This window comes from Galeopterus variegatus, unplaced genomic scaffold (assembly GCF_000696425.1).
Source record: "Galeopterus variegatus unplaced genomic scaffold, G_variegatus-3.0.2 Scaffold1652, whole genome shotgun sequence".
Taxonomy (NCBI): Eukaryota; Metazoa; Chordata; class Mammalia; order Dermoptera; family Cynocephalidae; genus Galeopterus; species Galeopterus variegatus.
In genome coordinates, this window is record NW_007727763.1 from 1,505 (window position 1) to 26,561 (window position 25,057).

General features: G+C 38.0%; 1 protein-coding gene across 1 annotated transcript in view; it reads right to left on the bottom strand.

Annotated features, from left to right (window-relative positions):
* Window positions 1-6,219: 6,219 nt before the first annotated feature.
* The window catches only part of LOC103594961 (alpha-ketoglutarate-dependent dioxygenase FTO), a gene marked incomplete at its 3' end in the record, with an annotated part of 113,426 nt that continues 94,588 nt past the window's right edge, over window positions 6,220-25,057 (bottom strand). Inside the window, exons 2-3 of the mRNA XM_008578264.1 lie at window positions 20,564-20,641; window positions 6,220-6,847 (exon numbers count right to left, since the gene is read on the bottom strand). Coding sequence (XP_008576486.1) covers window positions 6,220-6,847; window positions 20,564-20,641 — 706 coding nt within the window. The remainder of the gene's footprint in view (window positions 6,848-20,563; window positions 20,642-25,057) is intronic.

Below are 25,057 nucleotides of genomic sequence, written 5' to 3' on the forward strand. Positions count from 1 at the left end.
TCCTATATAAGATGTAACCTAAGAATCAATAAACGAGACTTGATCAGAATACTGTCTTGTCTCCCATCTCTCGCGTCTCTTGTCCCATCCAATTCCCACTCCCCCCTCCAGGGTCTGCATTGAATATCCCGCGGGTCGGGACACAATGGGATATTAGCCTTAAAAAGGAATGAAATTCTGATTATGCCGTAGCATGGATGAATCTTCAAGACGTTATGTTAGGTGAAATAAGCCAGACACAAATGGACAAATAATGTATGAGGTACCTAGAGTAGTCAAATACATAGCAAAAATAGAATGATAGTTATCAGGGGGTGGGGAATCACTGTATAACAGGTATAGAGTGTCAGTGTGAGAAGATGAAAAAGTTCCAGAGATGGACAGTGGTGATGATCGAACAGCAGTGTGAATGTACTTAATGTCGCTAAACTGTACACTTAAAAATGGTTATAACGGCAAATCTTATGTATATTTTATCACAAGAAAAAGAGTTAAAAAAAAAAAAGAAGGAATGAACTATTGATACATACAACAATATGGATGAATCTCAATATAACTAAGCTAAGTGAAAGAAGCCAGATGAAAAAATAGTGCATATGTATAATTCAATTTATATAAAATTCTAGCAAATGCCAACTAATCTAGTGACAGAAAGCAGATCAGTGGTTGCCTGAGTGCAGGAAAAAGAGATTACAGAGGGGCACAAGGAAACTTCTGGGGTGATTGCTATGTTCATTATCTTGATTGTGGGGATGGTTTCACAGGTGTGTTAAAACTTATGAAACTATAAATGTTCAATATGTGTAGTTTACTGTATGTCAATTATATCTAAATAATGCTATTCAGAGAGGGGTAACACTTTTTCAGCCATTCTTGTTGGCTTAGCTTTCCCTTGACAAAGGGGAGATGTCATTGTTGGTATTCCATTGGCACTGAAACACTGCCATTCTCTTTTTGGTGAAAAGATATGGGACTGTATAAATACATTTCTCACCACCTCTGCCTCTCCTAATCTGGCCCTTTGTCTATAGTGTGGATTACCACAAAAGCCTCCTTCAACTCTCCTGCTTCTAGTGTTGCTTCCCTTCTTCTTGTCAAAGTTCTGCAATGGCTCCCCGTCTCACTCCAAGTACAAGCCTAGTCCTACATATTACAATATTACAGATATAAAGATAGGGGCCCCCACACTTGTCTTTCAGTCTTCACATCTGTTACTTGTCCTCTTCTCTCACTCTATTCCATCCACACTTGCTGCTTCTGAAATATCCCAATCATGTCCCATCTCACAGTCTTTGCACTCCCTGTTCCCTCGACCTAAACTGTTCCCCTTTCAAATTTCCGAGTGGCTCACTCTCTCCTTCCAGTCTTTGCTCAAATGTTACCTTCTTTTTTTTTTTTTTCCTTTTTTGTCTTTTTTACTGACCGGCAATGGGATCGCAACCCTCGGTGTTGCGCCCGAACCGCGCTCAGCCAGTGAGCAGGAACCGGTCTCCACATGGGATCCGAACCCTCGGCGGGAGTGCCGCCGTGCTCCCAAGCAGCGCACTCTCCAATGCGCCACTGGGCCAGCCCCAAATGTTACCTTCTAAATGAGGAATTTACTGACTTCCCTATTTAAAATTCAAGCCTGTCCCTCATTCTTGTTATATAATCTACTTATTTATTTTCTGTGTCTTCCTGCCAGAATGTAAGTCCTATGAGGGCAGGAATTGTTGTCTGTTTTGTTCACTGTTATACACCCAGCATCTAGAAGAGTGCCTGGCAAACAGTAGATGCGAATTGTTAAATAAATAAATAAATAAATGCATGGGAGCAAAAAAAAAATGTGACTTATAAGACCAAATTAGTTTTACTGAGCAGTATAAATGACTTCAGCAGTATAAACTGACAAGACATGGCATGGTACAATAAAAAAAAAAAAATAGGTCAAATGAAATTTGAGACCTTCAATGGGGATGCTGCAAGTCTAAGAAAAACATTAAATATCATAGCATTTTGAAAAATTATGAATCCTCCAAAACTGCAAGCTACAATTCCAACCTAACCTTTTCACAGTCTCAATGATGAGCTAAGGAATATAGAGCTACTCATTTCAAAATAGAGATTCAAGAATAGGAACAAATTTCCATCCTAAAGGGGATTCAACTTTGCCCAAATCAAAAACACGAATGGGAATCCTAGAGTTCCAAGAAAATTATTGCAAAGTCTCTACTTTCTAGCTTATCACAGGAAACCTGGATTGGCCTCTTCCTTTTGTGAGCCTCCTTGGCCCTTCATGGGAGGCCTGGAAAATACTCATAATGTAGGCAATCTGCAATACTTGGCACTAGTTAAAAGTCTCAAGAATTGCTCTTACTATAAAGATAATGTCACAGAAAAAGTTTCTTTCCAAAGAAAGAAAAATGGTAACTAAAAGTTTTTATCTAAGTGATGTTTTTGAAGGTGCTCCAGTCAAAGAACAAGGTGTTGGACCATATTAAACAACGGATTTTTAATACCTTCCCTGCTAAAATTCATTTTTTATAGCTAGGGGTAACCAGCAATTGCCAGAAAAGCTGGAATAGGAAAATCAAATACTCTGCCTATTTACATACAGTTCCCCAAAGCCATTCCTGATTAAAAATTGTACCATTTCAATCTTCCTGCTGGAGATATCTATTAACTAGAACTGCATGTGAAAGCCAATGAATTTAGTATATAATTACACATATCCTATACAAATTACTTCTCAATGACCTCTACTCATGAAAATAAACCAAAGAAGGATGATTGACTCATTATAAATCTACAGGAAGATTTCCCTCAGAAAAGGTATTGAGAGCAAAGTCCTGAAAGATCTTAAGCTCCAGTTGCATTTAATTTTAGCAGGAAACAATCCCTTCTACATCAGAACTCCCGATGCATTTTACGTGAACCTCTCCAGTGGCAGCAACACTCTCCGCCTTATACCCCAACTCTTGTCACTAAGTAACTATGGGACCCTGGGCAAGCCACTTCCCTTCTCCCTGCCTCAGTGTTTTCATCTACAAAATGAAAGGCTAAAAACTAGGTGATTTCAAAAATCTCTTCCAGATCTAATGCTCCCTCATTTCATAATTATAATCACAAGAGCACACTTTCCCCTTGCCTATTCTCTAAAGGCAAGGAGGACTTATGAGTTACCTTTGGAGTTCCCACACTGTCTAGAATAGCTAATTGAAACTTCCCATAGCAATTGTTCAACAAACATGTTCAAAGACACATGGAAAACAGTGCAGTTCTCTGAAGTTTTCACTCTCTTTTTTTTTTTAAAAGATGACCGGTAAGGGGATCTTAACCCTTGACTTGGTGTTGTCAGCACCACGCTCACCCAGTGAGCGAACCGGCCATCCCTATATGGGATCCGACCCCGTGGCCTTGGTGTTATCAGCCCCACACTCTCCCGAGTGAGCCACGGGCCGGCCCTGAAGTTTTCACTCTCTTTTTTTTTTTTAAAAGATGACCGGGAAGGGGATCTTAACCCTTGACTTGGTGTTGTCAGCACCACGCTCACCCAGTGAGCGAACCGGCCATCCCTATATGGGATCCGACCCCGTGGCCTTGGTGTTATCAGCACCACACTCTCCCGAGTGAGCCACGGGCCGGCCCTGAAGTTTTCACTCTCTGTTGCCCACTTAAGTGCTTCCCAATTCTCACCATGATTTTATCCCAAATGGTTCTCCTCAAGTCCACCCTACCATAGTTCTGGCTGGATTATAAGGAGGCAAGAGAACTAAATATATCACGTGGAAGAAATCACGTGGAAGAAATACACCTGCTAGAGAGTTCCAAAGCACATGCTTTGTACACCATCTGACCCAAAACCACACACATTGCCAGAGAGGTAGAAAGAGGTTCTGATTCAAAAAATAAGCCAGTCTAATGCATTCCAGTCATCTGAGAGTATGTGCTAGAAAGCTATAGCAGACTTGGGGGAAGAAGTGAGGTTGGAGGGAGGAAGAAAGGTCTCAGGACCTCCAAGGAAGAACAAGTAGAACATTCCCTTAGCCTTTCCAGAAAGTGGACATTTTAAAAACCCAAATCCCTGAGACAGCTACACTGCTGGGATAGGAAATACCTGCTCATAAGGCATATGGCCTGAGGTGTTAAGACTCCGAAGCCAGAATGTCTGAGTTCAGTCCCTAACTCTGATAATCACTAGTTACATAATAATAAAAAAGTTAATCATCCTTCTGTGCCTCAGTTTCCTCATCTGTAAACCAAGGATAACATTAATACTTTGTCATTACTTCATTCACTGGGTTGTTGTGAAGATAAAATGAGTTAATACATGTGAGACAAAAGGCCTGGCACATAGTAGATGCTCAATAATATCGTTATTAGATATTATTATTAGATAGAGTTCTGGGAATCTATTATTATTATTGTTGTTAGAGTTATTATTACATAAAAATAATAATACTTTTTAAAATTAGATAGAGTTATGGGAATCTCAGGTGTTATTACTATTAGATAGAGTTCTGGGAATTTCAGGGGTTAAGAGAAAAAAGGAATCACACTGTTCTGACAGATTCAAATTCTGCAGTTCTCTCTTCTAGGTGAAATTGCAAATATAAACATTTCTGTATTTATATATAATTTATATTTGTGTACTTTAACAATCTTAACCTCTCCTGACCATAGAACTCTATTTATTAAAAATTTAAATTCCCTTCTAAGAGATATTCTAGGTTTCAAAAACTACTTGATCACCCATGCAAAGGAAGTACAATAGGACTATTAAACTGTAGGGCTTAGAGTAAGTGGGAGCACAAAGACTTCTTTGTAGCAGCCTGTGCTATCACATACCACCGCTTCAGTTTCGGAGAGCTGTCTCCTTGAGAAAGAAACTAACAAACTCTGCTGTTCGCACACATCAGAGTTCTTGGATGTGACAGTCCTTAAGTCCCTTGCAAGGCCTTACTAAAGATTAGAGGATCTCAATTCTTTCCAGTAGGATGCCATCGAATCCCTTCAAGCGATTTTTGCAGGTCAATATTATTTGAGATGCCAGAGAAATTGGTGAAATTTCCAACCACTAAACGAGTTCCTTGTTTTGGAACATAACATGCTTTGTTTTGAAGACATAAGGTAAAGTTAGAAGAGATATTAGTTGTCCTGAGGAAAGTTTTGAGACTGGGAAATTGTAAGAAATTTAAAGAGAACCATGAGTTTTTTCCTTAAATCCTTTTCCCGAAACAGTCATTTCAGTAAAATAAAAACAAGTAACAACAATAAAATCCAATTAAACAACTAGAATTGTCAGAAAACAACAACCCTTAGAAGTTCCAGATCATTCACTGATGGGATATCTAGAACTCTGGTTTTCCAAACATCTTTCCATAAAACAGATAGAAAAGCTAATACTACGTCTTGTATTCCTTCGTCAAATAATCAGACAAAGAAGAAAGTTGCAATAGTCATGCTATCCTTGATGTGTCCAAACAGCTTTTTTGTAATCCTGTTCTGAGAAACAATGGGGACCCTAAACACACACAAACTGAACAACAGAAGAAGGAAAACTTGGGTAGGCCAATAAAAGATAGCCTGTGATCTCTATCCCCAGGGGACCAGATTTCAGAAATGCAAGAACAAGTTCACCATAGCAATCCTATGCAGTCTAAAACTGAAGGCTAGAAAGTTTCCTAAAAGTAGAAGGCCATCTGCTTGCAAAGCCCACCTCAATTGCTTCTAGCAGGGAAGGGCACCAGTAAAAACTATATGAAGTCCTTTTTTGAGAAATCACACCCACCAAGATAGTGATGTCAACCACAATAAAATATTTTGGCAAGAATGGAAATGTGCACCTGTGGGAACCTGGAAAGATTTGACAGATTTTTGTTTTCCCAGCCCTTTATCAGCAAGTCAATTATAGCAACTGTACAATCTACTCTGAGTTTTAGAGAAAGGCAATTAGCTATATAAAACCAAGATGCTGCTCTCCTGGGCATGGGAAAGACAAAATGACAGTAATGCTTACACGTGAAAATATTCTGAGTACAATATAACAATGAGCTGAACAGCACAGCTAGTTGAGAAAGAGGTTTATTCTACAGACATCTGGATGAGACAGGCCTAAAAAGGACACATGACACACAGGTACACAGACATGCACACATGCATATACACGTATATCTCCAGAGCCTAACCAACTCTGGTCATGTGACATTCAGGGCTGCTTTTTCCCAGAGCAGACTGTACCTTCACAGCTATAACTGTACACTGCCACCGCTGACCTGTCCACCAGATTTTCATCATGATGCCAGCTCACCGCCATTTTCCCCATGCCAAAATAAGGCTCCTCTTTCAGGTACGGCATTTTCTGAGGATCCATGAAATTCAGCAAAGTTACGTTGTATGCTGCTCTGCTCTTAATGTCCACTTCATCTTGTCCATCATAGGATGACCCCATACCAACCCTGGGGAAATCTCCAGACACACACACTGGCACAGCATCTTCATTAGCCTTCTCTTTGGAAGCGAGTTCTTCCAAAGCCTGGATGGTTTCTATCTGCAGGTAGTCATTGAGCTTGAGGAAGGTTTGACAAGCAGCAGCTATCTCAGCCTCGGTGTACTTTATATCAGAATCCTTCACTGGCCAGGGTACTGTAAAAAGCCTGGTGCTCAGGTACTTGTACGTGCAGCCTGGGTTACCAATGAGGATGCGAGACACCGGAGTGAGCAAATCTTTGCCTTGGATCCTTACCAAGTCCCGAAATAGGCAGCCATGCTTGTGAAGTGTGAGAAAGGCTTCCTGAACTTCTTTATGGAGCTCCTCAGATACACTGTCGGCTTCTCGGAGAATTAGTTTAGGATATTTCAGCTGCCACTAAAATAAAACCAAAGCAAAAATACATGTTTATGGAGAGCTATAATTTTATTATTTCCAAAGCTGTGTTTCTTTATAAGCAGTGGGGTGTGGGAGGGGTGCGGGGGAACCAACAGGTGGCATTTCTAAACAGGATTCATAACTCCCTAGCCTAAAAAAGAAAACTAAATAAAACAAATGTCATCAAACTCTCCAGCAGTCAAAATTTTCAAGTTCTAGCTCAAACTATGAACAATCTTTAATATAAACAAGATAATAAAATAATAATAATAATTTGGGCTTTGATATCTCAGGCCTAATATATGACCACTTTTCTCTACCCTCAATCTCTCTTCCAGTCTTTGGCCCTCCAGAAAACACAATTTTATTAATTAACTGCTTATCACCTATTTATTAAGTGCTTACTATGTACCAGGCACTGTTCTAAATTACTTATACACATTAACTCATTTCTCAGTTTTATAACTAGTATTATGATCACCAGTTGATAGATGAGACTAGTGAAGCATAGAGACATTTTAAAAACTTGCTCAACCATACAGCTGGTAAATATCAGAGCTAGAATTTGAAGCCACCAGTCTCCAGAGTCCAGCTGGCTCCATAGCATAAGTTTTTAACCACCAGATTACACTGCCTCTCAATATATGACAAACTGGTTTCTGCTCCAACATTTTCCCTGAAAAAGAACTCACTTCTCTTTGAGAGTTAGACACTAAGTTCCATGAACACAAAAGCCATGACGATTTTGTTCATGACTATAATTCTAGTGCCTAGAATGTACTCAGTAAATGTTAAATGAATTGAATGAATGGATGCATGAATGGATAGGTGAATGAGCTAGCTATTCTACTGTGACTCTAGAAAGTGTAATAATCCTACTGGTATCACTGAAGAGAGTACTATAAGACAATTCCCTCCCCTAATACAGATATACATAGGTTTACTGATGCAGTTAGGACTGCATGAGCTTTACAGACACCACTTTCGGCTCATTAGAACTTGATCTATAAGTTGGTGTCAAGCCAGAGTTCCCCAATTCCATACAATGCAACTGACTTTTTTTTTTTTTAACCAGAGCATAGGATCTTACATTTACCCCTGTAAAGTTTAATCTGATCTGTTCCCTCCTATTTTTAGGCTGAGTCCTGAAAGAAGGAGTCAGACATGATCAACGTATTAACTTGTCCTCCCAGTATTACTGTCCTGCCCACCATTTTTGACATACCTTCCTTCTATACTTTCATTCAATAATTACCACTTATATGATAAGCAGGGCAATACCATTGATTCCTCCATACATTTTTTTTCGTTCAACATATGTTTATTGTGCACCCACCAAATACCAGATGAGGTAAGGTCCCTGTCCTCACAGAGCCTTCTACCAAATCAAGTAAATAAATAAGAAAAAGCAATCCCACACTGTGTTAAGTACTAGGAAAGAAACAAACCAGTAGGAAATCTGTCATTAGAGCAGGAAGTATTCTCTAAGGACATAGTATTTGAGCTGAGAGCTCCAGGAAAAGAAGGCACCAGACAAAAGAGAACTTGACAAGCTAGGGAAAGAGCTTCCCAGGAAGAGAGACCAAAATTGCAAAGGCACTGAGGAAAGAGACCAGCCTATTCTAGGGACCAAAAAAAAAAAGGTCAGTTTTACTAGAACACAAGAGCCACAGGCAGAGTGACATGCGATAAGGAAAAAGAAAGGCAGAGGCCGGATCATGCAGATTCTTGGAGGTCTCAGTAAGGAATGTGGAACTGACTCTAAGTGCACCGGAGAATTTCAAGGGGAGAAGAATAATTTGATTTATGTTTTATAAAAATCACTCTTAGTTATAATATTGGGCATGGGCCGGAAAAAGGCAAATGTAAATGTGAAAATCCTATTAGGTGCTATTATAACCATTCTGGAGAAAAGTGATTATAGTCTGGATTACAGTAGAGACAGAGATAAATGGACAGATAAAATACATATTTTATAGGTAGAGCAAAAGGATGTGCTTGTGGATTGGATGTGAGGAATGAAGAAAGTTAAAAAGTTAAAGATGACTTCCAGATTTCTGGATTTAATAACAGAATAAATAAATTACTATTTTTTGAAATAAGGAAAACTGGGGTAAAACAGAAATAGTAGGGAGCAGAACAGAGAGGAATAAAGAGTGCCATTCTGGAGCGGCAGCCAATAAGACACCTATGAAAGCTAAGTGGAAATAGCAAGGGGGCGACAAAATATACACATCTGGAGCTCAGATGAGAAAGTGGGGCAAAGGAACTTCACGTGGGAGTTGTCAGCACACAGCTGGTTTTTGAAAGCCTGGAAATGAATGAGATCACCTAGGGAAACAGTACAAACACAGAAAGGGGAGCAAAACTATTTCCTGAGTTGCACAAGAAGGCTCAACAGAGAAGACCAAGCAGAAAACCAGGAGAGTGTATTGACACAGAAGCTAAAAGAACATTTCAAGAAGGGTGAAGTAGTCAACTATGTCAACTGCCACAGAGAGGTCAAATGAAATTAGGACAGGGATGATCCACTAGAATTGGCAGCATGTAAATAAATCACGGATGACAGTGACAAGAGCAATTTCAGCAGAGTGGTAGGATGGTAAGTCAGATTAGAGTAGGCTGAAGATGAAATGAAAGAGGAGGAAGTGAAGAAGGCAGGTATAGGTTGTCTCTTTAAGTGGTTTTGCTATGAAAGGACTAGAAAAGTAGAGGTGTTCATAAAGCAAAATGTTAGATCAAAGAACAATCTTTAACAATGGAAGATACTAGAGTACACTAGAGTTTGGCAGTACACTCGCAAGAATGATAAAAGAGGAAGAGGCTGACGATGCAGAAGAGAGGGTGAATAATCAGAGGAGCACCATAATCACCTTGAGTGTCGAGAGCAGTAGTGTCCCAAGTGAGGGGTGCAGGGATTTGTAAGGTAATCCATTAGAGTTGGGGAGGGGAGGGAGTGAATAGTAGAATTGTTTTATTTTTATTCTAAAAAGAAATCAAGCTCAAAAAGAAATCACGCTCTACTAAAATATGTATATATGTATATATGCATATATCTACACACACACTTATATATGTTTAATATGGGTATTATTATAAAACAGACACAAGTACTACTTTATACTAACAGTGGTGTGCTGGAGTCACTTTGTATCTGCTCATGAGAGCCTATTGCGTACATCTCTTCCCAACTGCACATTCAGTAACACCATGCTTGAAATTGGCCATGGTGGGAGTATTTACACTACAGAAATCAAGAAACACTAAAAATCAAGGCTGATTTTTTCCCCCAGAGAGCCAGCTGTTAAACATTTAGTAGGACATCACTGTATGTGCTCAAAATTTGTTACTGACAAGGGTATGTGATCAAAAACATTTGGACAGGAGAAAAGATACTTCCTATATATCAGAATAAGCTGGAAGAGGAAAGATACAAATTCAAATAGGATGCTAAATTTGATAATGAGCAGATGAGTAAGTTCCAGGGGTTTCTGGTTTTTGGGGTCTTTTTGGTGGCTGAAGAATGCTTCAGTTTTCTCAGTGAAGTATAAAGTGAACCACTCACTTAGAAAGTGTGCTAGTCATTAGAGCTGTCTGCTACATATTTCTGGTTCCTTTCCTGCCACCCAGCTTTTTGGGTCCAACGTAGAATTACATCTCATGTCCCCCTCATAATGGATGAAACATGCAGATACTACCATCAGTGAGAGATAATGACTGTCACTTCCAGCCTGGAATATTTCATTACTGGTGCAAGACTCTCCAGACCACTCTTTTTCCCTTTGGCACAGTAACCAGCTAGTAGCTGTTTGGTTTTTTGGGGGGTTTTTTGGTTTTTTTCCTTTTTGTCTTTTTTACTGACCGGTAACGGGATCGCAACCCTCGGTGTCGCGCCCGCACCGCACTCAGCCAGTGAGCGGGAACCGGTCTCCATATGGGATCCGAACCCTCAGCGGGAGCACCGCCACGCTCCCAAGCGGCGCACTCTCCAGTGCGCCACCGGGCCGGCTAGTAGCTGTTTGGATTCCTGAGTTCTTTAATGCACAGTGACTCTCTTCCAACCCACAAATGATATGTAAAATGAATAAGAAATACTGTTGTGCAAAGTCACTGTAATTTGAGGACTGTTTGTTACTACAGCATAAGCTAGCCTATCCTCACTTATCCAGAGTACAGGAAATAGAAAATATACAGGAAATCTGAGGAAGAATACAGAAGAAAAATGAATTAGTCAAGCCGAAGGTGTGAAAATGACTTTACTAGGTAAGCATAGTAGGATTGCTCTGCTTCTCAGAGTGCCTATCTGAGGTATGTGATCATGAATTTAAAGTGATAAAGAACAGAGTCATATGGCATACCACTATGGACTGTCATTGAAACTGTCACAAATCTATTTACAATGTGTATCTTCTACACTTCATTTAGCCCAACTGGAAAACAGAAATAGTAATATCATACTTTCTATTTACAAAGCTTCACAGACAGAGTAATGCAATCCCGTAAGCAGAGACTGAACATTCTGGAGCCATGAGCAGTAGCTCTAATTTTATCACTAAACTGGTTATTCTCTGAGCAAGTCCCTTGGGCCTCAGGATACTTGAAGCACTAACTGGCAGCAGTGATTAAGAAGGAAATTTCTCCACACTTTCTTAACAACTCCAGTATTCTTTGAATGGTCCTTAGTAGAAAATACTAAAGAAAAGTAAGATAATTTCCAAGAATTTTGGTTTTAAAAATACTCCCTCTGGGACTAAGAGAGAGGAGATTTCTGGAAATACACACATACATGCACAAACATACCCCCCAACACTCTTACTGTTTTTTTTCAGTACACACTGGGGCTCAAAACTATACGAGGATATTTCAAAAAGTTTGTGAGAAAATAGAATTGAAAGGAAATGTAAATCCTTCCATGAACTTTCTGAAGTACCCTTGTATAAGACATGTTTAACACAGAGAAATTATAACCTTAGGAACATGGGAAATACACATAACCATATGACTATCACCTGCAAATACCCTGACATTAAAAACAGCATTATAAAAAGGAAATGATAGTGATGGGAGAAACAATTTAATTTTTTTTTTCACTAATCCCTCATGTCCCTTTCCCTTCTGACCACACCTGCTTCTGTTCCTGCAGTCCTAAAGGGCCCAGCACTTCAGCACTTCCCCTTGAAGGCAGCTGTATATGTGGCTCATCCTCCAGGTCACTTTCTCAAAGAAACCTTTTCTACCCTCAAATAGGTATCCTCCATTATCATTCATCACACATTTTACTTATCTTTCATAGTGCATATCAATTTGTAACTATATATTTATTTGAACTATTATTTGTTTAATAATCTGTCCTACAAGACTTCAGGCTCCTAGAAGAAGGAGACAGAAGCAATTTTATTCTCCATTATATCCCCAGCACTTACCTTAATATAAGTGCTCAAGACTACTTTCAAAGAATAAAAGCTTTAAGACTGAAAAAAACTGGATTAGTGAATTTCTGGGCTGGGAATGGGAAAGAGGACTGAATGTAAAGAGGCATAAAGAATCTTTTTAGAGTGCTGGAAATGTTCTAAAAATGCTGTGCTAACAGTTGCATACCTCTGTAAATTCACCAAAAAACACTGAATCGTACAATTTTAAAAGGTGCATTTTATGGTATGTCAATTATACATCATACAGTTTATCAGTAGACTGTTCTAAAAAAGAATATTGACAGATTTGAATATATAAAAATTTAAACTTTTGTATAAAATGAATCATAAACAAAATTAAAAGGCAAACACCAACTAGAAAAAAATATTTACAACCTATATGACAAAAATGGGCTTAATATTCTTAATGTACAGCCAATAAAAATTTACATATATGTATCCCCAATAGAAAAATTCACACATAAATTAACAGAGAAGTCTCTTAAAATATAGAGAAAAAATTAATTTTTTTCTGACTTTGCACCAAAGTCAATACATTTGTATTAAATATACTTAGTTATTGTCTATCAAATTTGCAAAAAAGAAAATTTTACAATAGCAAGACACATTGTTGATAAGGGCAAAATTAAATATTCTAATAGTGTGCAATTAGGAATGCATATTATTACAACCATGCTTAAGCCAGAAGGACAAGATCTATCAGAACCTAAATATGCCCACGTCTTTTCATCCAGTTATTCTGCTTCTAAGAATTTATTATAAGGAAATAATTAGAGAAATATGCCATGATTACAAGGATATTCATCATATTGTTCTTCATAATAATTAAAAACTGAAAACCACCAAAATGCCCAATAGAGGATTAGAGGGGAAAATGGTACATCCATGTTATGAAATACTAAAGCAACAAACTTTAGAATTTTTAGATTGTTTTATGAAAAATGTAAGTAACAAATTACAGTCATACTAGAAATTAGTAACAAGACAATTAGACAAGAAGATCCCAGTTTCATAAAAAGAAAAAGTATATATATGTAAATACAGTAAAATAAACCAGGAAAAAATGTGGCCAAAAGTTTATAGTGATTATCTCTTAGTAGTGTACTTGAGCATAATTTTAATTTTCTTCTTTAGACATCTATATTATCTTCAAATTTTTCAAAATAAATGTAAAATACTTTTATTCAGAAAAAATCAGGGAAAAGACACTGCACTCAAAAATTCTTAATATTCATGGCATTTTTTATACTTGCTGGGAGATTCTTTTTGATGACCATGAATTATCAAAAATCTTCAATACAACTTCTGGTACTATTTAAATCTCACTTGGACTATTGTTCAATGCTCTAAGAAATTTTTATTTTACCACAATGAGAACAAATAATAATAACTAGCTATTTTTGTCACTATCTCAAAGAAAGTGCAAGAGAGAAAATCCCAAAGCTAAACTCCCTCTTTTATTATTTATAAAGTAATTAAGTTAGTGCCTGGCTCAAAACTGCTATGCAGAATTTCCTAGATATTTCTTGAAAGAGAATAACAACTTTGGAGGAGAACAGAACATTAAATCATTTAATATTAATTCACTCTGTCAAACAAATAAATTCACTTTCCATTTTGGATAGGTACATGTATAGAACATCAGATATCACACAATAATTTGGAACAGCTGTTGGCAGATTTTCAAGTATATTAGGAGAATTTTTTCTCATTTAATCCCATTAAAGTTTTTCCAGGAAGTTTACAGTCATGAAATTATATTAGTAGTTGTCTGGTCACATACTATATTTCTTGAGACCTACAAATGACTTTGTGGCATAAATGATGATTACATAGGGCCGGCCCGTGGCTCACTCGGGAGAGTGTGGTGTTGATAACACCAAGGCCCCGGGTTTGGATCCCATATAGGGATGGCCGGTTCGCTCACTGGCTGAGCGTGGTGCTGACAACACCAAGTCAAGGGTTAAGATCCCCTTACCAGTCATCTTTTAAAAAAAATTAAAAAAAAAAAAAATGATGATTACATAAATTAATAAGTATTTGGAAAGGTATTTTAGATATAAAATGCCAACAGGGGAGGCCTTTATCAATGGCCGAAAGATACGGAATGCTAGGCTGATTAGGCTTTATTTTCTGTCTATTTAAAACCATTATATAAAAAGACTACGTTTCCTCTCATATCAAAGGATGCTTCTGAAAGGATTTCATCATACAGACAAGTCAGACATGGTGTTAAACAAATAAGATACCAGTTTACAAGAGGCTCACTTAAAGGAAGCCCAATGAAACATAATCTTGGGTTGAGTTAAATAAAATTAAAAATCTTCAAGTGACTTGGGAAATGCTCTTCATTTAAAAGTGTTAGCTTATTCCAATTTCATGGGAGTATATTCCTCATCTTGCTGTTAATAGATTTTGCTGGCAACTTTATATTTTGCACTCTATAGCAATTTGCACCCTATCAATCATAATATTTTCTATATAATTTTTGTTGCAAAATGCTTGCAACTTGGCAGCCATCCCAAGACTAATAGGCTAAACACTTCTTTGGCCCAACCTCTAGCTGCAAAATGCTCAGCAGTGCCCCAGAGGAGGTACACTTCTGAAGTCACTGCTTAACTCCTGCTATAGCTGTCACAAGTCTTATGACGTGCTTTGCTACAAAGTGACATGAAGATGTTTGTCCATTCATCAATAGTTCATTTTATTTTGTTTATTTAACATTTACTGAATATTTGCTATATATCAGGCTCTGTATAAATTGCCATAAATACAATGATAAAAATAAGATAGATCCTGTTTTATAGCATCTCATAGTTTAACAGTATAGACAGAAATGGAAACCAATAGTTAAAGAAAGACATCACAATAGAAGTATGAGTGTAGTGCTATGGGAACAGAGAATAATTAGAAAGGGAAATCTAGAAAATCCTCATTTATTAAATATGTATTTATCAAGCACATACTATTTGTACTTGAGAATACAAAAGACAGCAAAACATCTCGTATATGCTCTCTGGGAGCTCATATTCTGATAAGGAGAGCCAGAAAATAAAGAAATAAATAAGTAAAATATATAGTAATTTAGATGGTGATAAGAGAAAAATAAAGCTAAGTAAGTAGGACAGGAGTGCTGGGATGGGTGTTGCTATTTTACATAGGGTGATCAGGCAAGGCCGCTCTGATAAGATGACAAAGGAATAGAAGAATGTAAGAAATGAGGATACAAGCCCTGCAGATACCTGGGGGGGAAGAAAGTTCCAGGCTGAGAGAACATTCAGTGCAAAGGCCTTGGGGCAGGAATGTGCTTGGTTTATTAAAGGAAGAGTAAAAACACCAGGGTGGTAAGAAGAGAGTGAGGGGGTGAGGAGTGGGGCAAAGCAGGAAATGAGTGAAGGAAACGGTCAGGAGCCAGACCACGCAGTGCTCTGTAGTTCATATAAGGTCCTAGGTTTTCGGTCTGAACAAGACGGGAAGCTATTGAAGGGCTTTGAGCAAAAACCTAACAAGCTGATTCATGTTTTCAAAAGATCACTCCGAATACTGTGTTAAAATGAACTGGGGTAGGGGTGGAGGGTGGCTAGGAGCTTCTGCCACAGAGATAATGGTAGCTCTGGCCACAGTATAAGCGGCGGAGGTAGTGAGACGTGGTCACATTTTTAATATATTTGAAAGTGGTCAGATTTTTAATACATTTTAGAACAAGTGGGATTTCCTGGTACCTTCACAAAATATGTAGTATTTAAGTAAGGTTCTTAAGGGTGAATAGATGCTCACCAGAGAGAAAAAAAGAAGAGGATACTGGTAGGCACAAAGGCAAGGAAGGGTGAAAGGACACAGCAGACTCAGGGGGGAGCACGAAACTCTGTATGACAGGAGTTTAAGGTTGGAGACCACGTTAGGCAATGGATAGAGATTAGACCACAGAGGTAGTTTGGGGTCATATAGTCAATGGCTTTATAGGATGGCTATGTTGAGGAGTTTGAACTTTACCTTGGAAGTAAGAGAGACTCAGAAAACTTACAAAACTAGGAGGCTCAAGACAGACATATTTATAGGAACACAGTTCTGATGGCAATGGGGAGGGCATAAGAAACACCTATCAGGAGAATGTTAAAAGTGTGTGGGTGGAAGATGATAGCTGTAGGCCTGAACTCTGACAGCATCAGTGGGACTGAAAAAGAAAAAAGAGGTAAAAGTGCCAGGGCCCAGTGACTGAATGATGGATGGAAGCAATGGGTAGAAGTTGAGGATAGCAAGGTTTCTAATTGGAAGAACAGGACAAGGGGGGGTGCCACTAGAGAAAAAGGAACAGGAGAAGCCTTGTGGAATGGATCCTTCTGAAACGCAAGTCATATCCTGTCCCACTTGTGCTCCAAACCCTCTTGTGCCTTCTCATCTCACTCAGAGCAACAGCCAATGTTCTTGGGATAGACTCCAAGTTTCTGTATAACCGGGCCTGTTCCTCTCTGATCTCATCTCTTCTACTCTCCCCCAACTCCCTCACTCCTCTCCAGATATGGTAGCCTCCGGTGCTTTTCCTTTCAAACATACCTCACAGGCTTTGCTGTTCCCCAGGCTCAGAACATTCTTCCCACAAGTATCTACAGGGTTTGCTCCTACATCTCCATAAGATGCAGGTGCTCCTATTCCACCTACCCCACAAGAAATAAGCTCAAAGAAGGCAGAAATCTTTTGTCAGTTTTTATAGCTTCATCTCTAATGCCTGGCACAGAATGGGAAAGCTAAATACATTTGTTTAATTAACTAATTAAGCAACATGGATTATGTTGAGTAGAGGTACTTGTAAGACTTTCAGGCAGAGCCGCCCGGTCGGCGGTCAGAATTGGCGCGCTGGAGGTCACATGGAGAGCAGGGATCGAGCCAGAGGTTTGGGATCATTGGGATAAAAGCACAGCAATCTCAGAAGCATTAGGAGAGACAGGGGAAGAGGGAATCAGAACAGTACTTGAGAGTACAAACCCAGGAGCCAGACAGCCTGAGCTCAAATCCTGGTCCTGACACTTTCTTGCTTATAAATCTTGAACAAATTTTTAAACCTCTCTGTGCCTCAGTTTGCTCATCTCTAAAATGGGGTTTTAATAACACCTGCCTCAGAGGAGTACAGTAAGATTTAAATGAGCTAATACACATAATGCACTTAGAACAGCACTGGAACAATCTGGCACATGGAAAGCACACAATAAATGAAAACAAGGGGGAATACTGCAAAGAGCAGCATTTTCTCTGGATGACATGAGCAGCATTCATGTGAGTCAGAGTTTGTTTTCTGACTATGTAATTCCTCATTTCCTGTGCTCCATGATGAGCCAACACAGGTTCTCTCTGCTTTTCTGTTTTGAATGTTTTGTTGTTGTTTTGTTTCTTTTCTCTATGATCTTATCAAAAGAAACTACAAAACTTCTCTGAAGGTTTTCTAAATTGGAGCATGGTACACAGGGAGATGTACGGTATAGCAGAAAGAGCACGGGCCTTCAGACAAATATGGGCTTGACCTCCAACTCTGCCACTCAGATAAGCAACTGAGTCTCTCCTGATTTCTAAGACAGGAATGATGAAACTTACCTCAAGCCTGAAGAACAGTGCTTGCTGAAATCATATTTATGGAATGAATGAATGAGGTAGGTATGAGCATTTAATGTGAGAGCATTCATAACACATTCACCACAGTTCCTGGCACACTGTAAGGGCCAATAAACCTACCCAACTGGAGGCTGCACAAAGTCTTATTTTCATGATTGGCAGCTGGATTGGCATTCTTGTGGTGAGGGCCTATTTAAGTGACCCAAGTCAGGTCTGAACTTTCCATTGATTCATGTCATTAAAAAGTATTTTCACTTCATCTTTTAAGAGAATAGGTTGGCTTTTACTGAGATTTTATTGAAGCACTAAGCTTTATTAGAAGGTGCACTTAAGGTGATTAAATATTGGTATCAGGGTTTGTTGTGGGTCTTGGAAAGATAAAAAAGAAGCTTTGTTAGTTGTTCTGTTTGCATTGGGTTTCCTTTTATCCTTCCGTTTATGGCTGGTCCAGAACACAGTGGGCTGATAACCTTTTGTATTTAATTCTTCATGTACTACTTTCACAATACAAAAGCTGAAATCGTTCAGCAGTTGCTTTATGACAGTGTATGTAATCATGTACCAGAAGGCTTATATCTATGAAAACATTAGTAAGCATTTCAGAACTGATTGCATTTTGTGGGTTTACCTGTTTTAAGGGTACTTAAAAAAATTTTTTTTTCTGATTTCAAAAGAAAACATGCTCACTGCAGATAATTTGGAAAATAAGGAAAGCTCAAAGGAGAACACCCTACCTCTATCGGATATAACAACTATACACATCCTTCAAATCTTTCCAAATGCCACCTCCTTGTAGAAATGTGTACGTGTATAAGAACAAAATTCAAATCGTACAAAACTCATTATTATATAATTGACTTTTTAAATTAACTAAGACATGCATTCATTCATTCGAGCAAACTAATTAAGCACCTGCTAGGTGACAGGCACTGAACAATGTACAGAAGATGACAGAAACAAGCATGTTTAAAAAATCATTACAATCAAGTGAGATAAGTGCTAATAAAGGTACAGCTAAAGTACAACAATGAGAATAAGGACACTGGACTATAGAGGTGTCAGGGAAGTTTTCTATAGGAGATGACACATGAGCTGTTATTAACAGATAACACAGAAGTTCACCAAGGAAAGAAGAGACAAGTAAGGAGGAGGAGGGATGTCAATAGAGGAGAAGGCCCCAAATATAAAACTGCATAGCTAGTCTGGGGTACTGCAAAAATCCAAGGTGGTTTTAAGGTGGAGAAACGGGGAGCTGAGGCTGGAAATGCAGGAGCCAGGCAATGAACAGCCAGTGTGGGATTCAAAGCCGGGGCTTGACATGTTGAGATTTACATCTTGGTTAGAACATACTGCAGCTTCAAGGATTAAGAGGGGCAAAGAGGAAAACTAGAGAGTTTTCCCATGAGGTAAAGCAGAGTGAAGATCTAATGAGAATGTAGACAAGAGCCAATGTCCTAGAAATGATAATGAACTGGATGTCAAGAGACATCAATTCTAGATGGGTAAACTCCTTTCCTCTCTTCCTTCCTTGATTACTGAGGGTCTGCTATGTATAAGCAGGTGCTAGAGATACAAAGATGATATGGCCCAATTCCTAGACCCCAAGAACTAGCAGGAAAGAATAGGTGGATATTTATTATTTTTGCTTGCCCAGCATGCCTATCCCTCCTTCTTTGGAAACAGGACTCTAATTTTTCTTTGTGGAAACCATGCATCTCTGACTCCCACAATCCATGCAGTTTGAGTGAGAGTGCACCCACTCAGAGTGTATGCATGAACTCGGCAAGAAACAGGAGCATCTAACTCTACTAAACACAATGACTGGTTCAGAGATAGGCACAAGACTCTAACCAAACCAGTGAGATCACTCCTTAGAAAATCTAACGGAACCAGGGAAAAAGAACTCACTACCTTCTTCTAAGACTGAAGATGCTAAAGACCACATACCCCTCAGGCTGTCAGAGTCCTCCCATTCTATCAGGTGAGAGCCTATTCAGCATGAAATCACACAGAAAAAAGCCAAGCCAAGAAACAGAGAAAAACAGTGACCAGGTGGCATCTTTTGAGTAGCTGGATTCAGCCATGTACTCCTAGATGTCTAAAGTCTACAAACCACCACCACCATCACCCTTTATATTTTTTGACACAGCAAGTTTGATTTGGGGCTTTGTTGCTTGAAATTGAAAGAGTGCTGTCTAATTGAGAAAGACAGAATCCTGTAACTGCAATACACTATGATAGGTAGTACAGAGTTATTTATAATGTACAAGTAGCACAGAAAAGTGTGCAGTCGACTTGTAGGTAAAGTAAGTTGGGGAAAATTTCACAAAGGAGGTGATGTTTAACTAAACTCGAAGTGTTAGCCATCTGGCAACAGGGTAAGGAGCAAAAGGATATTCTATGCAGAAGAAACAGCATGAGCAGAGGCAAGGAAGTGGGAAAGAGCATGGAATGCACAGGGAGGTAAAAACAGTCTATTATGCTAAAGAACTAAGTTCACAGCAGAAAGCAGATTATGAAGGAATTTATTTGTTCTATAGGTGATAAGGAGTCACTGGGTGATCAAATCAGACCTTTTCACATCTCACTGTACTTCTCTACACCACAGTTTCCTCATAGGTAAAACAAGGTAGGTCTGAACATATCACTACAAATTGATAAAAGTATTAAAATACCTTACCTGCTGATAGAACTCATCATCTTTTGGGGTCAGATAAGGAAGCCAAGTGTCTTCAAGCTCTTCAAGAAGCCTCAGTTTCTGTGTAAAAATAATAATAATTATATATGACTGAATACAAAATTACTCACAATACAAGACAATCTCTTATTTTTCCAATAAGAAAAAACCAAAAAAATTTAGCCAACTTGAATGTACACACTTTTAGAGACAGAAATGAGTCAAATGCCAATTATAAAATGTATTAATTGAATTACACACAATTAAAATTACACATTGCATGGAGCATTAATTTAGAAATAATTATTATATTCACTCATTTCACAAGAAAATTTGATTCACTTTGTACATGTACCTTTGACATAAAAGTCTTTTTCATCACTAGAGTCACCTTTTGAGTACTCTAATACAGTTTTCCAGAGCAATTCTTTCTGTCGGTATAATCTGCTTGAGAGAGTCGTTTTTAAATCCTTCTATATTACTATCATTGGAAATACCAAAACAAGCAACAAGTAACCATTTGCATAACATCAAGGTATTTGGAACATTTATTCAGTCTGTAAACATTTGAGATCATATCCATTTACAGTATTGCTTTTTTAAAGTGATCTTTTATCTCTACAATAATTACTACATATTTGCTTCTTTTTTTTCCCAATTTTATGAAGGAACCTTTTTAAACGTTCATAGCCAGCACTGTCTGAGGCCATTTCAGAACACTATGCCTTCCCTAAATAGTACTGTGCTGTTCAAAGTAATTGGGAGAGGATCCCACATTATAAAGTACCTTATACAACATCAAATACATAAAGCGACTCCATCCTTCTGAGGAAATTTTTCAAAGAGTACCTGACCTTATATTCAAGCGTATATAGAGCTTGTGTGTGTACATGGCATATAAATGCCATTATATGTATGTATACACAGACACACAGACACATAGACATGTACATATTATAAAAATTATTTGTAAGGAAAAAAAAAACCAAAATGGCAGAAACAACTGGTTTTCAAATAAAGCTGCAATAAAATGCATCATCAGGGCTACTGTCAGCCAGTAAGTCACCTTTATAAGAATCAGAAAACGGTACACTTTGCTCTGGGCTGATGCAGCCCAACTAGATGAGTATGGGTTGGTAAACACAAACTAGGTTTCAGCCCCCGCACGCTCCAATGGCCACTGTCTTAATACAGTGCATAACCTACTTAACCAGACATGGTAGCCCTGGGTATTTATCCTCTCCCACCTCAGGATAGCAGCTTTCCCTTACAGAGCCATCACAGAATAGTCCAGAACAAACATCCTTTTGGGTAGAACTCAAATTCTTTCTAGACCTTTCGTATCATTATCCGAAGTGAATAAAGAAAAAGGGAATAGAAATATAGCAACCAGTCGACCTAAGAGAGACAAAAAAGTAAATTCTTCTCTTATGCATAATTCTAGACTATTTATTTAATTAAAGCCTCTGTTTTGACTGTAGGTATTTTCTCAGTTAAAATGAAAAGACTGACTTACCAGTTAAACTATGAACAGTTTTCCTTTACTAAAGATCTATAACGCTAACATAACACAAACCATTATGGGTAATTCACAAACCATTTTACATAATTCACTAATTGGCAAATTGGATTAAGCGTTTGTTTTCAGTATTAGCCATTATTTGGATCATAGAAAAAACTAAATAATATTTCCATGCATACTTGTACTTTCATGTACTCTATCACTAATTTAATAAAATCTATATCTCAATTTTTACTTCAAGCTCAGGAAAGCCTACATTTTCCTATGACTCTTTTTCTAATTCTTAGTCCTTTTTATATACACAAAGTAGCAGAATATTTATAAATGCCAAAAAAAGTTTTTTAAGCCTTGAATAATTCAAATGCACATGATATCTCAAACACTGAAATGGCTCCACCTTACAAAAACCACCTTAAGTTCTCTTCGTGAGAGTCCATCAATAAAGCTAATCTGCGTCTAAGGAGGAGCACAAAAGTACAGATTCCCAAAAGGAATTACATACTCCACCTAAATCTGATTAAACAACAATCGACATGTCCCCATCGGTCAAAAAGTGTCAATGGAGGCTAAAACTTTGTTTATAATTAATGCTTCTGCTAAATTATTGTAAAAACAACTACTTCTCAGCTCAGTTGAGGTCTAGAGAATGACAGGTGTAAAACACTGTAACCTGAAGGCTGTATCGAAAGGATAAAATCTACAAGAATGTTCTTACTATAGAGCAAGCAATACTAAGAACATCGTTATACCTATAAGACAGCAGAGAATGAGGGCCAGAAATCACCCAACGTAAGATCACAAAAATGAAATAAGCTCTGTACATGAACATTCACTACTTGCAATTTTCTCAGCTAACTGACAAGATCGATTCTAAATAACAATATCTACAAATTTAAATAGAAGTTTTGGTCATGTTTACCCTGGTGAAATGAATAAAAAATCAATATTAAATTAAACTGGTAGCTCATGAACATCAAAATTAAAATTTTTGATTGCTTTATAAAAATTAATAGTTAAAGACTAAGGTTGCTTTATAAAAAGCAAAGTCACTGTGGGCAAGACTAAGAGAAACAGGACTTATACTTTGCTGGAGGAATACAAAACAAACAGTACAATTTCTATGGAGAGCAACTGACAATTCCTTTCAAAATTCAAATGCATTTACCCTTTGACCTAGCAACCCTACTTCAAAGATTTATGCTACAGATATGCTTGTATCATCATGTTCAGAGGAGTGTAAGCACAAGGTTGATCATACATCATTATTTGTATGAACAAAAGCTTGGAAACTTACTAAAACCCACTGAATCGTGCAATTTAAAAGAGTGAATTTTATGGCATGGTAATTATTATCTCAATAAAACCAAAAGATTAGAAACAATGCAAATGTCCATCCACGGGGGACAGTTATGTAAACTATGGTACATCCACACAATGAAATAGAGTGCAACAGTAAACAAGAACGAGGAAGCTCCCATTAGTGAAAGAAAAGGCTCTCCAGGAAAGTTTGGGAAGTAAAAAGCAAGGTATAGAAAATCTGCTTGCACATGTATACAGAAAGGATATGTATACATAAAGGATACCTGACAAACTGTTAAAGTGGTTATATCAGGAGGAGGGGTAGGAAATGACTAGAAAGAGACAGGAGAAGAGCAAGCCTACTCAAAATACTCTATTTTACATTGTTTCAATTTTTGAACAATGTAGCCATATTACCTATTTATTCTTAACATAGAATTCAGTATCAAGATGAATAAGAAATGATTTTTGGCTTTGTTTTAGAAAGTACATTCTTATGTACAATGAAGTTACTTGGGAAACTATGGCAGACCAGCACGCTAAAGACGGAAGAGGGGAAAAACCAGTTCTGACAATTTTTGTGTCAAATGTCAACCAGCCAGTAAACAGAAACAGCATTAAAATGTACTCTGGAGTGGAGAGAGAAGGAGCTTGCATTGGATTGTCAGATCCGGCTAACTGCTGCTCCTCGGCCTGCTGTACAGATGAATCCACACAGCTGGGCCCTGCAGCACGTTGCTCCGCTCACATGCTTCTTTGCTGTCACACTCGTGTCAAATACATCAAGCTGCTCACAAATGCCACACAGAAAGCCGGAGAGAGAGCAAAGCCTCAGTTCTTCCACCTCACAGAAGGAGCATATGAAGACCCTTCTGTGCGAGCCACTGCCCATTTCCATAGCTCTAGCAAGTAAAGGGGACACAAGACCTTACATAAAACACACTGCAATTCAAACCCATAAAGGTTTGAAGTTGGATGTCAGAAACTTTACTCTAGCCCTGAGCCTCAACTTACTGTGAAAGTTAAGCTGTACCTGAGCTTGCAAATCTTGTCAAATAGAGCCATAGTTCGAGAGTCTTATAGTAATTACATAAAAAGATTAACTGGATTATGACTTACAATGTGGGGATGTATCTCACCTAGAAATGAAATGTATTTTTTGTCCCACTTCTGTCTCTTCAGCCTTGTCAAGACTGTGTTGCTAACGAGGCTTATTCTTTATCTATTTTATTGTTTTCTACATAATACTTTTTAAACTATGCATCATATTGTGTCAGACTCAATAAAATTTAATTTTGTTATCTGAGTCTTTTCAAAATACAATCACAAATAAAGGCTAACGAATGTTCATCATGAAAATAATCACACAATCTTGTGAGAGTTTCAAATAGTAAGTGGGAAAATTGACCTAGTCCTTAAGCAGGGCATGAAGGGTAAGGAAGACATCTCTAAGATAGACACCTCTAAACTAATACCAGAAAGATCAGTAAGAAGTAGCTAAGCCAAGAGAAGTATAAATAAATATTTCATATATGCGTATACCATATTTGCTTTAAATAAAAATAAAAGAAAGTATTTCAACCATTTCAAAAAATTCAGCATTCCCTGTCCTATTCTCAATGAAAATATGGCATGGTAAAAATTAACAGGATTTGGAGGCAAGAATAGAATTTTCA